General features: G+C 41.4%; 1 protein-coding gene across 7 annotated transcripts in view; it reads left to right on the forward strand.

Moving 5' to 3' along the window:
- Positions 1 to 13,544, forward strand: part of Rhot1 (ras homolog family member T1) — a 62,875-nt gene extending 49,331 nt beyond the window's left edge. For 2 of the 7 annotated variants that reach the window (XM_029483400.1, XM_029483402.1), the window contains exons 18-22: positions 554 to 756; positions 1,803 to 1,898; positions 3,453 to 3,575; positions 10,937 to 11,080; positions 12,429 to 13,456. In XM_029483400.1, coding sequence (XP_029339260.1) covers positions 554 to 756; positions 1,803 to 1,898; positions 3,453 to 3,575; positions 10,937 to 11,080; positions 12,429 to 12,546 — 684 coding nt within the window. In that variant the 3' untranslated portion in view covers positions 12,547 to 13,456. Of the gene's footprint in view, positions 1 to 553; positions 757 to 1,802; positions 1,899 to 3,452; positions 3,576 to 10,936; positions 11,081 to 12,428 lie in introns of all 7 variants that reach the window. The other 5 variants (XM_021175385.2, XM_029483401.1, XM_021175387.2 and 2 more) reach the window with 5 other exon arrangements.
- Positions 13,545 to 13,957: the final 413 nt, after the last annotated feature.

A 13,957-nucleotide genomic window follows, 5' to 3' on the forward strand; every position in this document is an offset into this window, starting at 1 on the left:
TGCTGGATCCAGCATAGCTGTAGTTGTATAAATATAAATGTATGTGTTAAAACATTAGAGGCAATATAATGAAAATGATACTTTTTATTATAGAAGATAGGTACATATTTTAACTGTTAGAAATTACAGCTATTGGGGCTGGAGAGATGGCTCAGCGGTTAAGAGCACTGACTGCTCTTCCAGACGTCCTGAGTTCAATTCCCAGCAACCACATGGTGGCTCACAACATCTGTAATGGGACCCGATGCACTCACTCTTCTGGTGTGTCTGAAGACAGAGACAGTGTACTCATGCACATGAAATAAATAAACAAATCTTAAAAAAAATTATATAGTGTCTCTTCAGAATGAGGGTTTTGTTACCTACAAGAAAAGCAGTCCTGGTCAGGCCTGGAGACGGGAGACTGACCTAGCGCTACCAAACTTTGCTACTCATTCTCTCCATTTGGAATTGTCGTTGCTTTGCTTGTGTGCGAAAGTGTTCTCATTTACATCATTATATAGTAATTTTTGAATTCGCCATCAATATTTGATTTTATTTTTTTATTCTATAGCAACATTTTATGGACAGCAGAATTCCCTGCTTAATTGTAGCTGCAAAGTCAGACCTGCATGAAGTCAAACAGGAACATAGTATCTCACCTACTGATTTCTGCAGGAAACACAAAATGCCTCCACCTCAAGCCTTCACTTGCAATACTGCTGATGCTCCCAGTAAGGATATCTTTGTTAAGTTGACAACAATGGCCATGTATCCGTAAGTACTGCTCTGTCTTCATTTTCACGTTGCATGGATCATAGTTAACATTGCATGCCATTTGCCATGCGGCATCTTTGTCACATAAAAATTGTTCAGCAACAGAAAGAAACTTTGTAATGAGAAGGGCTAAATTTGAGCAACTGCCAATTTGGTTTGAGTGTCATAAATGATCTGAGCAGTGCTTCCAGAACACTTGTATGGTTTTGATCGAGCTGTAGCTGTCCTAACAGAATAGGACGATGATAAAGCACAGCTCCCACCAAGAATCGGACAGCAATCCTGTTCTGATAAAATGAAGTTGACATCATGTTGCTTTATGCTTATAAGGCATTTTCCATATGAACACAATTTCATTTTTAAATTTTTATGTTGATAATTGACCTTTGGTGTGTGCTGAATTCTAGTCTTTTGTGAATTTACATTGAGCTTAAATTTTATGTTTGAATTCAGGATTTGCCTTTTTAAAGTGCTGTAAAAAGTTACAGGTGCAATGTCCATTATGTAAAGTTTTTGCATTGTTATAGCCATAAATTTCATGTACATTTATTATATCTATACATGCATATATATGCAAGCATATAACTATGGCTATCTTCATAGTTTACTAACTGCCTTAAAATTGCATGATCTTAATGACATCCAACTCAAGTAGTGTTTTTGTTTAAATTCTATTTTGTAACATAAGCAGCTTTTCAGGCAGTGCGTTTCTCAGGAGTTTAGAGCATACTCTGTTTATTTCTCTTGTCAGTCTTTAAGTCATTTTTCTCATGAAAACTAGAATAGAGTATAATCAATACACTATTCAAATACAACAATAATAATTGAACATTATTATAAACAAAGACTAATGCTTTCCAAAAAGGTGTTAATTGTACAAATTTTTGAAGTCATAGTATATTGGTGTTCTATTTAATACTTGGGAAAAAAAACCAGCAAACCTTTGCTTTTCTATCTGTATTGGAAGACAAGTCATTCCTATTAATATAAGATTTAAAAACCTTGTTTTACCTTTGCTTTAAGACTCTCATGTATGTTATCTGCAGAGAGGATCATTACAGAGGCAGCCTCTCCCGAGACATGGGCAGCACTGATAGAATAGAGAATTTGAGAAAAATCTGGGTCTTTCTAAAAACTGCTTTGTAAGTTACTTTTTCTTTATGATTCTGTGGGATTTGTTTACATTTCTTATAGGGTGGCCAAATCTTCTTGGTTGCTGTTAATATTTAGTTCTATCTAGAAACGCACTGCTTGGTCAGACCCCCTGCCTAGCTGTAACTCAGTGCCCTCCCTGCTGTGTCAGTACTTCTCCAGCTGCATAGGTAGCTGCAGGTGTGCCTAGAGCTGCATCTCTAAAGCACCCGTGCTAACTGGTGTGTGTGTGTGTATATATGATAAATGTACATATATGGACACTTGTATGTAACCAGCTACAAACCACTTCTCATGAAGCATCTCCCTGTTGCTCAGCACACTTTGCATCTCTCCTTTTTGGTGGGTGGAGCCATGTGTATATAGAAGAGTCAGATCGAGTTTATAAAATCACGGATGGATTTCAGTATGACAGCTGGCAGTGTCTTAGTAGCAGAGATACAATTCCTCACCACAAGCCAGATTTTAAAAAGAAATGTCTTGAACATTAATTCTCAAAATTGATTCTTGTTTTTCTTCATATTGTGAGTTAGGCACTTTTGGGGTACTGCTAATGGCCACAACCATGCCACTGCATGCTGTGGTCTCATCAGCTCTCACAAGCTAAACCAAGTCCTTTGATTGAGAAGCCTTTGAAAATGATCAGATGACCCAGGAAGTGATGGCATTATTTCATCCAATGGTGCTCTTCTCAGCGGGTTCTGTGCCAGTCAATACCTTGTCAAGGATGGTGTGATGGCTTTGTTTGACCACTGAACAGTCATTGAAGGCCCCTGCATTCTAGACAGGGCTTAGGTGAAGTGGGTTATCCCATGTGCCTGCACTAACCAGTAAAACTCCACTCAACCAGAAAGGAGTCAGCCCTTCAATTTCATAAGTGATTCAATTGGCTTACTGTAGATATTTGCATCCTTACCGGAGTGTCATCCGTCATACTTATAGCTGCTGTTTTGTAGCTGATGAAATTGACTCTGCATTTCTTCTAGTGCATATTTATGAAGCACTCTGGTTTCCTTTGGGAGCCAGGGTGCTTGGTGAATTAAAGACGATGCAGTTCATATCTTCGTAGGGTTGGCTTTTGTACGTTTGTCACCTTCTCCTTCCTGGTTTTCAGGCATGTGTGTATGCTGAGGGAGGAGGAAGACGAGGGAGCGCTTACTCAAATGCTAGCAAACCTGTCCTTTCAGTTGGTGCTATGCCTTACTCAAGTTTTATTTTTATTAATTTAGTTGAGGGTGCCATCTATTGCTGTGCATATGTATTCCACTAAATCTCATCTAATGATGATTCCACTCTCCCTCCAGCAGTTTTTTTTAAAGTGTTAGCTAATATTCCCTAGATTTTCTCCAGGGAGGAAGGAAGAACTGTTCCTGCTTACTGTGTTTTCAGCAAATGTGGAATTCTGCACAACTTTAGCATGCCCCACACTGTCCTTCTCCTTTCTACAAACAGTGTTGCTTATGCCTATTTTTTTAAGCTGGCACCCTCGGCTTGTGCCGTATTTAGAAGTGAGAACTCAACCCTGTCCTTCTGTGTGTTCACAGCCATGCCCGGTTACGCTGCATGTGCACCTGCAACAGGTGTACATTTTGCATCTGTCAGAACTTCCTCAACTCAGACTTGCTGCAATCTGTAAAGAACAAAATCTTCACTGCAGTTCTTAACAGGTTCTTAACTTTATTTACTGGGTACCAGGCATTCTGTTAAAATACAAAAGAAAACGTGGATAACTATTTATGATAGAGCTACTCACTACAAAGGCAAAAGCCAGCTGACCCCCACTAACTCCCACTGAAAGTCTCAATGTGGTGGCAATGTTTAGTTTGGGAATCATCATTAATAATGTTTTTTAATTAGTAGGTCTATTTGGGGAACTATAAAACAAGATTTGAGTATTTTTCATTACGAAAGTAGTTATCTTCCATTTTAGGACATAATATGTACATGGATGTTATAGTCTTTTGGGTGTGAGTTGTAGATTAGAAGGACTTTTGTGGTAAGGAAAAGACATGTCAATCCAAAATCAAAAGCACTGTACTGTATTTAGTTCATGTTCCTATGACATACCATATGCAGACCATACTAATATGGATTATATTGTGTTCTTGAAACCATTTATAATTCCAGAATTCCTTTTGGGAAAAAAAAGTACCTTGAATGTTTACTTGAAAGAACATGGCTTCTAGAAACAAGACTAATAATCAGCTTTAAAGGTCTTTTTTTTTCTTTTTTAGGAAAAAAGATCAAATTTATTAAAAGATCCCCAATTACTTTTTCAAGGGGTGGGGTGGGGGTTGTCGCTGACAACTAAACTCACATGTTATAAAGAACCCTTAGCTATTGAGTCACTCAGGGCTTTAAAGGTCTTAAGGAGTATGGAACAGAAAAAAGAGCTGTAGTGCTGGATTCTAAGCCTCCTCCCTCAAGTTAACTAACCCTGTCTATTCCAAATAAGCAGCTTACTTACTGAAGTCACACTCAGTGAGCTGATCTATGCCATAGCCCTAGAAAGTAAGGTATTCTCTCAGAAATGAAATGGGGAAAGGATGCATTTATTCTCTCAAAGCATTGAGCTTTCATTCTTCTCCTTACCATGCTACCCTTTTAAATGTTTTTAAATTTAAAACCTATGTAATATTAGTTTATATTTTATATCAAGGATACATCTAAGGATGAATTTGGTTTTTTTAGTCATCTAAATACAGTTAAGAGCTAGACTTGATTAAACATATGATCAAGCTAATAATAGATTTAGTTAAAAATGGCTTAGCTACTTGGCCCATCCTTGACTACTCTAGCTGCATCTGTGTCCTGGCTAGACTCTAACTGGATTAAATAATCTGGTATGTGGCCATCACCAATGTAGGAGCTGAGCCCATGAGATGCTGACTATTTGCCAAGAGTTTTAAAGGTATTCTGCAAGTGTTTTAGTGATGCTTTGAGCAGTAACAGCTCAAGAATAAGAATGTGATCTGTTTAAGTACTGCTTAAGGGGATTACCTTGCTCCTCTGTAGTAAAGTTCAGCCTGTCTTTTGAGAGTATCTTGTAATGAGACAGACTCCCCCATGGTGGGTGGCAAGAGTGTAAGGCTAGTTCAAACCAAACAAACCTAGCTGTGGTGTTGGGTTTTAAGAGTTGGAAAATTCTGAAATTCATCTGGATACTACCATGAGAATGGCTCTCTCTGCTGCCTTCTTGAGAGGTAGCTATTTGCTTACAGCTTTCTGTTTTGGAGAGAAGTTTTGCATTTGCTCTTAATTTCTTAGGTAAGATGTTTTTCCTGTAGCTTTCCTCTCTTAGTTTTAGCTCTGTCCTTTAGAACAGCTTACGGCCACTCTTCCTCGTCAACACAGCAGTCCTTCAGACTTCTTCTAGGTTATAGCATGTAGGAAAGCAGTGTGGGTAAGTGGAGGCCCAAACTCAGTTCCCAAAGGATCTAGAATTGTAGGTGAGGGTGTGGGTGGATGAAGTGCCTAGGTGTGAGGAGAGAGAGGCTGGAAGAGGCCTGTCTGCAGGAGGCACTCACTGTTATGCTCTATCCTGTGCCGGGGAGGACCACTGCTGCCTGGCTCTCTGATTCTACAAAACACTACAAATCAGAAGTTTTATGTGACGTGAGCTTGTTACATGCTACTACCCACACTTCTAATCCCACATTAGAGAGAGAAGCTGAGGCAGGAGAATCACCATGTGCTTGTGCCACAGAAGTTGTTCTCATGTGCTAGAACGAGGCCCTGTAGTGGCACACCCCTTTAGTCCAGGCAGAAGCAAGTGGATCTCTGAGTTCCAGGCCAGCCTGATGTACAGGCTTCCAGGATAGCACACCTTGTCTCAACAAACAAAAACCCACCAAAAAACAAAATTTGATGTGAAATCTTCTGGTAATTGACAGATATGCATTAAAGACTTTAGAGGGGCTGGAGAGATGGCTTGACGGTTAGGAGCACTGACTGCTCTTCCGAAGATCTTGAGTTCAAATCCCAACAACCACATGGTGGCTCACAACCATCTGTAATGAGATCTGATCTTATGCCCCCTTCTGGGGTGTCTGAAGATGACTAACATATAATAAATAAATAAATCTTTGGGCCTGAGTGAGCGGGGCTAGAGAGAGGAGAAAATAGTGTCTGAAGACAGCTACAGTGTACTTACATATAATAAATAAAATCATATTTAAAAAAAAAAGACTTTAGAAATTACCAGAACAAAGTGTGTGTGTACAAGCCACCATTTTGCAGTCTTAGTTTTAAGGTAGTCCCTTGAAAATGGAGGCAGACGGAGCCTGGTGCAGTGCTTAGATTGCTACATGTTCAAGAGCCTGTCCCAAACAAGCACAGCAGAAAAGGAGGACCCCAGGGGGTGACAGTGTCTCCGTTCTTCGCCCCACAGTTGACTCGTCACCCAAGGGAACGTATTTGGGTGTCAAGGAGAATGGAGATTTCTGTTTTCTCAGGTTTTGACAGTAGTTGGTGATTGGTCACTACTGGTTGCCGTGCTAAGCATATCTTAATTAATACTGTTGATAAAGAACTGGTATTTCATTAAAAGTCATTGATGGACTGTTAGCTGAGAGCCTCGTTCCCTCAGGAGGGCATTCACACATGCAAGAAAGCAAGCATGCTTCAACCCAGCAGCACCCCAGAGGCAGAGACAGCAGGAACTGTGTGAGTTCCCGGACAGCAAGGGCCACATAGAAGCCTTATTTCATATCTGAATATTTTCATAATTTTGTCTAAGGGTTTTATTGCTGGGAAGAGACATCATGACCATAGCAACTCTGATAAAGAAGAACCTTTAATTGGGGCCGGCTTACAGTTTCAGAGGTTCAGTCTACTATCATGGAGGAAGCACAGCAGTGTGCAGGCAGACATGGTGCTGGAGAAGCTGAGAAGTCTACATATTGACCCAAAGGCAGCAGACAGAGACTTATCACATTGGCCAAACTTGAGCATATACGAAACCTTGAAGCTTACTTCACAGTGACACTCTTCCTCCAACAAGGCCACACCTTATAGTATGCCACTCCCTATTAGCCAAGAATTCAAAACACATGACTCTATTCTAGTCTAGTCTAGTCTACTCTATTTTATTTCTATTTCTATTTCTATTCTACTCTGCAGAATTGAGGGTGGGAGGTAGGGGACAGTTCTATTCAAACTTGCCCTGCCCCCATCATATTCAATCATATTGTACTCCCTGCCCCCATACACTTGTAGCCATACCATAATGCTAAATGCATTTAGTCCTACTTCAAAAATCCCCATAGTCTGTCACAGTCTCAACAATATTTAAACGTCCAAAGGTCAAGGTCTCATGCAATCTGTTAAATGTAATACCCTATAAAATCAAAGTCAAAACATCAGATCACATACTTCCAGTATATAATGGCATAGAACATACAGTATCATTCAAAAACATAGGGAAGGGATCCAGAATTTCCTCACTGGATCAAAGCAAAACCCGAAAACTAACAGACAGACATCAAACTCTGCATCTCCATGTCAGATGTGTCTTCAGATCTCCAACTCCTTTCAGCTTTGTTGATTGCAAAACCTTTCTTTCTCTAGGGTTGGTTTCACACCCTGGTAACAGCTTTCCTCAGCAGGTATCTTTAGCAGGTATCCAACAGCTCTGGCATCTCTAACCTCTTGGGGGTCTCTATGGCAATGCAGGCTTCACCTTCGCACAATGGCCTTTCTGGGCCTCCATGCAAGGACACCCCTGACACATGCATGGCTTCAGTGGCTTTCCTTAGTCATTGAGGGAGATCGCATAACCCCTTTCTTCTATCTTGACTCTAAAGCCAGAAGTCCCACATGTCTGAAGCTGCCAAGTTCTGCTGCTTGCTGGGACTGGAACATGGCACCCTTTTTCTATTATATCTATATAACTTGCTTTCTATTTTCAGTGGTTTCCTTCACTGCCTAGGCTTGGCTGTCCTGTGACTTGCAGAGTCAGACCTTGCTCTGACTTTGAACTTGAGAGCTGCGGTGCCTCTGTCCTGATCACTTTACTAAAGGAGTGTGGTGTACACTACCACACTTGAGCTCTAGCTGCTCTCTAGTTCCTTTTCACAAGACGGAAGCTCAGCTGGGTGTGATCTTCTGTGAGTCACCACTCCCTTTATTCTGTTTCTCCATCCGTTTATCAACTTGAATCCTATGATTTAGTTCCTCCCACTTTTGGTGCCACTCTTCACAGCGTGTATTTTTCCTTGTTTAGCATGCTCTTTTTCATCAAAACACTTTCTGTAAGAGTGGACAGTAGTAACCACATAATAGAGTCTACACTAGGCTGTTTTGAGATTTCTTTTGTTAATGCAATTAATCTAAATCTCTTCACCTTGTCCTCAGGCAGACTCTTCAGACTAAGGCAAAAAGCAGCCACATTCTTCACTAAAATACCACAAGAGCACTCTCTAGGCAACATAGTCAAATCCTTCTCCTCTGAACCCTTGAGCCAGGCTCCCACAGTGCACATCATCCTCAGCGTCACTGTCTTAGGCTACTTGGATGGCCCATTGAGCAGTGCTTAAAGCATTTCACTGTTTTTCTAAATCAGAGACCCAAAATCCACATTTCTCTAAAAAAGCATGGTCACACCTATCACAGTAATACCGCACTCCAGGTACCAGTTTCTGTCTTAGTTAGGGTTTTATCACTGTGAAGAGACACCATGACCAAGGCAACTCTTATAAAGGAAAACATTTAATTTGGGGCTGGCTTACAGTCTAGTCCATTATCATCATGGTGGAAAGCATGGCATCCTGCAAATATACTTGGTGTTGGAAGAGCTGAGAGTTCTGTATCTTGATCTGAGAGCAGCAGAAGGAGACTGTGTCATACTGGCTGGACTTGAGCATATATGAGACCTCAAACCCCACCTCCACGGTGACACACTTCTTCTATACCTCCTAATAGTGTCACTTCCTAAGCCAAGCATTCAAACCCAGGGGCCTCTGGGTCCATTCCTATTGACCACCCACACGGGAAGGTCATCTGAGCTTTGCTTTCATTTCCAACACTGTAAATTTTGTTACTGGGGAAGAACACCATATGGTTCAATTTAAAGTAACTCAAAAGCTTGTGGTACAGATTCTCAGTCAGCTGCTCCTGCTTAGGACTTCAGGTTACTTTCCATTTAGTTTGTATATTGAAGAATATGATGAGGTAGAGTTTGCCTGATTTGTTCTTTAAGCATCCCTAGTCAGCGTAGAGATTATGCAGCATTTCCTGTGTATCTAAATCATCTATAAACCTGGGTTTATGAGACAGGGATCTCTGTATAGCCGTGGCTGTCCTGGAACTCACTCTGTAGACCAGGCTGGCCTCGAACTCAAATCCGCCTGCCTCTGCCTCCCAAGTGCTAGGATTAAAGGCATGTGCCACCACTGCCCAGCTTGAGGAAGCATTCTTGACTTCAGTACATACCTGGGAGAACCTGACACCTTCACGTTGGCCTCTGACCTCCACTGCAGTGCTGCCCTCCCACATTCTCCTCACCCCCCTCCCGCCCCCACAAGCAACAAAACTTGAAACAGCAACAAAGGGAGCTTTTGAAGCACACACTCATTTAAGGACTGTTGATGAGAGCTAACTGTGACAGATGCTGGTGTGACATCGGTAAGCTTTAATGCTCATCGCTTTCTCCCTGTACATTGAAGAAAAAAGGAAAAAAAAAAAATAACAAAAGCAAGCTGTCTGGACATAGTGGCTCCTGCCCATAATTCCAACTCTGGGAGGCAAAAGTGGGAGGATCCCAGGCTCAAGGCACATCACAAATCCCTGATGGAAATTAAAATAAATAAAACTAGAGATGTGGCTTAGTGATGGGATATGCAAGGCCCTGGGTTATTCCCCAAGATTACCTGGAATGAGCACTCAAAGTTGAAGCAAAAGCTGTGAGACACTTTCAGCGACATACACCTGTGATGTTACTTTAAGTCAGTGGTTCTCAGTGTTCCTAATGCTGTGACCCTTTAATACAGTTCCTCATGTTGTGGGAACCTCTAACCATAGAAGTATTTTCATTGTTTCTTCATAGCTGATATTTTGCTGCTGTTACAAATTGTAATGTAAACATCTGTGTTTTCTGATGGTCTCAGGTGGCCCCTGTGACAGAATCATTCGACCCCTACAGGGCCACACCCCCAGGTCGAGAACTACCTGCTTTAAGTCATCTCTTTGCCTGCTAGAAATGCAGACTCTGCCCGTCTCAGGCTGGATTCTTTTTTTTTTTTTTTGGTTTTTCGAGACAGGGTTTCTCTGTGTAGCCCTGGCTGTCCTGGCACTCACTTTGTAGACCAGGCTGGCCTCAAACTCAGAAATCCGCCTGCCTCTGCCTCCTGAGTGCTGGGATTAAAGGCGTGCGCCACCACACCCGGCTTCAGGCTGGATTCTTGATAATCTAGCAGTTTGGAATGTTGGAGTCATTTTTTTGTCATGGATAGTACTTTTAGTTTTCAACATTCTGAAATTCTCGGTACATAAACTCCATGACAGTGAGTGTTAGCCCCATTTGAGTGACTACTGAGGTGGTCAGGTTTTGTCAGGCAGTGCTAGTGCTTACAGCAGTGGTTTGAAGGATTTTTCTTAGTGTCTCCTGTCTACTGAGACCAGCCTCCTAAAGTTATATGGGAGACGCATGTGGCAGCTTCGGTCTCCTTGTTCAGTGTATGAATGTTTTAAGAGTACTTAGAGATTGGGTTTTTTGTTTTTTGTTTTCGAGACAGGGTTTCTCTGTGTAGCCCTAGCTGTCCTGGACCAGGCTGTAGACCAGGTGGCCTCAAACTCAGAAATCCGCCTGCCTCTGCCTCCCAAGTGCTGGGATTAAAGGCATGTGCCACCACTGCCCGGCTAGAGATTGTTTTTAACTCAGCAGTTATCTATGTGATACATAGATTTTAAATATAGAAAGCATAAGATTCAATCTGATAGAAAAGCAACCCAAAATATATGTAGTATGTTAAGTTGAAAGATGTTATTTCAATAACATCTCTGCTGTGAACTGTGTGCATGTGTGTGAAAGGTTAAAAGCCCGGGTAGCTGAGTGGGGTGCCATGCTGTTAGCAGACGACGAAGGCAGTATTACTCACCAGGTGCACGCCGTCAGCTCCATAGAAGATTCCATCTTCATGGAGTCATCTCACGGTCAGCTTTTTCTTGATGACAGGTAACGTTTCCCACCACCAGTGGGCTGGTCTTATTAGAATCTTCCCAGCTAGACAAAATCGAGATCTAAATATTCTCTTCCCTAACCTTTGAAGAAGTAAAAACAATGCCTGCTGGAAGAACTAACTTAGAATGTAGAATGAACTGTGATATCCTTTGCTGTGTAAAACATAACTGTGGGAAAAGAGACTTGGGTTGAGGATGAGCTGTGGAGTGCATGTGGTGTTTGCCTGTGTGAGGAGCACGGAGCACTGGCTTGGGTTGCAGTGGTTTCTAGGGAAGAACAGATTGCATTTGTGAGAACTAATCCAAACTTGTATAGCTATGATTAAGGTTAAGCAGTTATGTACGATTTGAACTCTTGGCTCTTACTTCCTTTGCATATGACAGTGTCTTCTTCTTTTAATGATCTGACTCTTGCTTGCCTAATTGTAAAGTAGCCAAGACTGTCTAAACTGAGCTCTTAATTCTGGAAGTTCTCATAGCACCTCTGTGTGTCCGCTTCTCTGAAAGCCCAGCCTAACTCTCTTCACTGGCACTTAAATACAGTGTTCAGATCATTGCTTTAAGCTCTGTCCTGTTCATGGTAAGCTGTCACACTCGAGACGCCTGAGGGGGCTTAGCAGTGTTACTAACTGAACATGCTCACAAACGCAGTTGTGGCACAGGCTCTCCCAGATCTTGTCATGCATAATATGGCTTCTTTTGTGCCGTTATCTTTTGATGCATCATCACATTACCTCATGCCCTTCGTTTGCTGTCGTTACCACTGCCTGTCTGACTAACATCAAGGTTTGTTGGGTTTAGTTTTTGGGTTTTTTCTCTTTCAATTAGCAGTGACCAAACTAATGCCAACTAGTCAATCTTCCCTTCTTCCTTGGAACTTTTTTAGAGGGGGGTAATTTCATTGCTCTTGAGACAGTATTGTCACTTGTCAATTAACTGCTTACAAGATAGCTTTTGATTCCTGAGGATAGAAGAGCTGTCTTCCTCACATACAATGAATGTGACCCTGAAAATGGGAGACTCTGGCCCAATTCTCATTTTGAAGGATTACGGTGACATTAAGAAGTCTTCAGCTGGTTTATCTGACTTCATTTCCCACGTGACAAAAATATAGGAAAATTTAGGTGTTAGCTTCTGAATAGTCTCTAATTGTAAAGACATTTGTCTTTACTGAAGTCTATTTGTGTGTAGTAGCTATATCGATCAGTGTTTTGCGTGAGCATTACTGTATGCAGTTAGCCTGACAAGTGTGCTAACACTTCCCCCAGATAGACAGTTAGATGAGTACTGTAACTTTTCCTACTAATAATGTTTTAAATATTAATTGTATTTTCTGACTGCAGGCACGTGACACAAGCTGACCTCAAGAGCTCAACGTTCTGGCTTCGCGCAAGCTTTGGTGCTACTGTCTTTGCAGTTGTGGGCTTTGCTATGTACAAAGCACTACTGAAACAGCGATGATTAAGGAAAGCACCGGCCTACCAAAACACATACTTCTAATGTACATTCTGAATGCTTTAAATTCTGCTAGAATATTGAGATATTTATACATGCAGAGTTACTTTATTAATATTTGTAATTCATGCATAAGAGTATTTTACTCATAGTAATGACTGCAGTATTGACTGGCATGTGGAAAGAAAACATCTTAGTAGCCAAATATAAGTGGCTAAATTTCAGAGGCCAAAAGGGAATATTTTGTAAATAATGTACATATTCAAGCAAGATACGGTCTCCTGAACTGACTTCTAGAAATGGTGTTTCCAGACATTTCTACAGTAGTGTTCTAGTGTTCACTTGGCTCACCCTGCTAGGTTTCAGTCACCCAGAGATTGTGTTTACTCAGGCATCACGTATTTATTTCAAGGTGACTCAGAACGATCCTTTGGCTTCTGTAGCCGTTTCTCTCCATTTTTAAGATCACACAGGAGACAAGGTCAGCTTTCCAAAACCACTCTGTTTCCGTCACTTACGGTAGGCCGGCTTCAAAGCCATCATGAAACCTAGAAAGTTGTGGAGCTGAGTATGTGGCTGAGGGCCTGAGGCAGGAGCAGGTGGCGGAGGTTACCTGTGTCACCACATTGCTTCTTTGTCAGAGTGTGGATTTTATAGCCCTTTCAATCAAACGGGGAAAACAGTTTGTATATTATCAATGTTTTTAGTTACAATAAAGAAGCCGCCCTGACCACTGCTGAATCCCACCTGAAGTGAAACCGTCCTCGAATGGCCGTGTCTGTGTAGTTATTGCCGTAGCTGCATGTGTCATGATGTGTTCTGTATCTGGCCAGGATAACCTAGAGGCAACACTTTTTTAATGGTAAAATAAATCTAATGAATATAAACTCTCACAATAAACCTATTTTTTCCATCATTGACCTTTTCAAGTATTTAAATAAATAACTGCTGTGTACTGTGATCTTGAAGTTTTTTGTCTTCTGAGGTGACTGTCTCTGTCCAGATGTGAGTGTGCTCCTTTGGTTTCTACCTTTCTTAGTTTAGACATTATTTTTATACAAAAAAATACTAATCGGTAGGAAGGAAGTTGTAGGATGTGTGTAGGAGATCTACTTAGAGGGCTGTGGCGGAGGTCTGCCTGCCCTGCCTGCCCTTCTGACTGTCATGATGGCGCTTCCTTCTGTTGTTGGGAGGATATTTTACACAAGATCACCCTTCCTTAGCAACAGTAACGACTTAGCCAGTTACAAACCTGTTCGCCTGCTTGTTCCCCTCTCCTTCCTCTTCCCATTTTCATTCTAAATTTGAAGAAAAAAAATTAAACGTGGAGAACCTCATTTTTATTTTCCTTATTATTATTTTTATTACATTTGTCTTTATTTTGTGTATCTGTGTGTACGTGGACCTGTGTGTGCCA

The sequence above is a fragment of the Mus caroli genome, chromosome 11 (assembly GCF_900094665.2).
Source record: "Mus caroli chromosome 11, CAROLI_EIJ_v1.1, whole genome shotgun sequence".
NCBI lineage: Eukaryota > Metazoa > Chordata > Mammalia > Rodentia > Muridae > Mus > Mus caroli.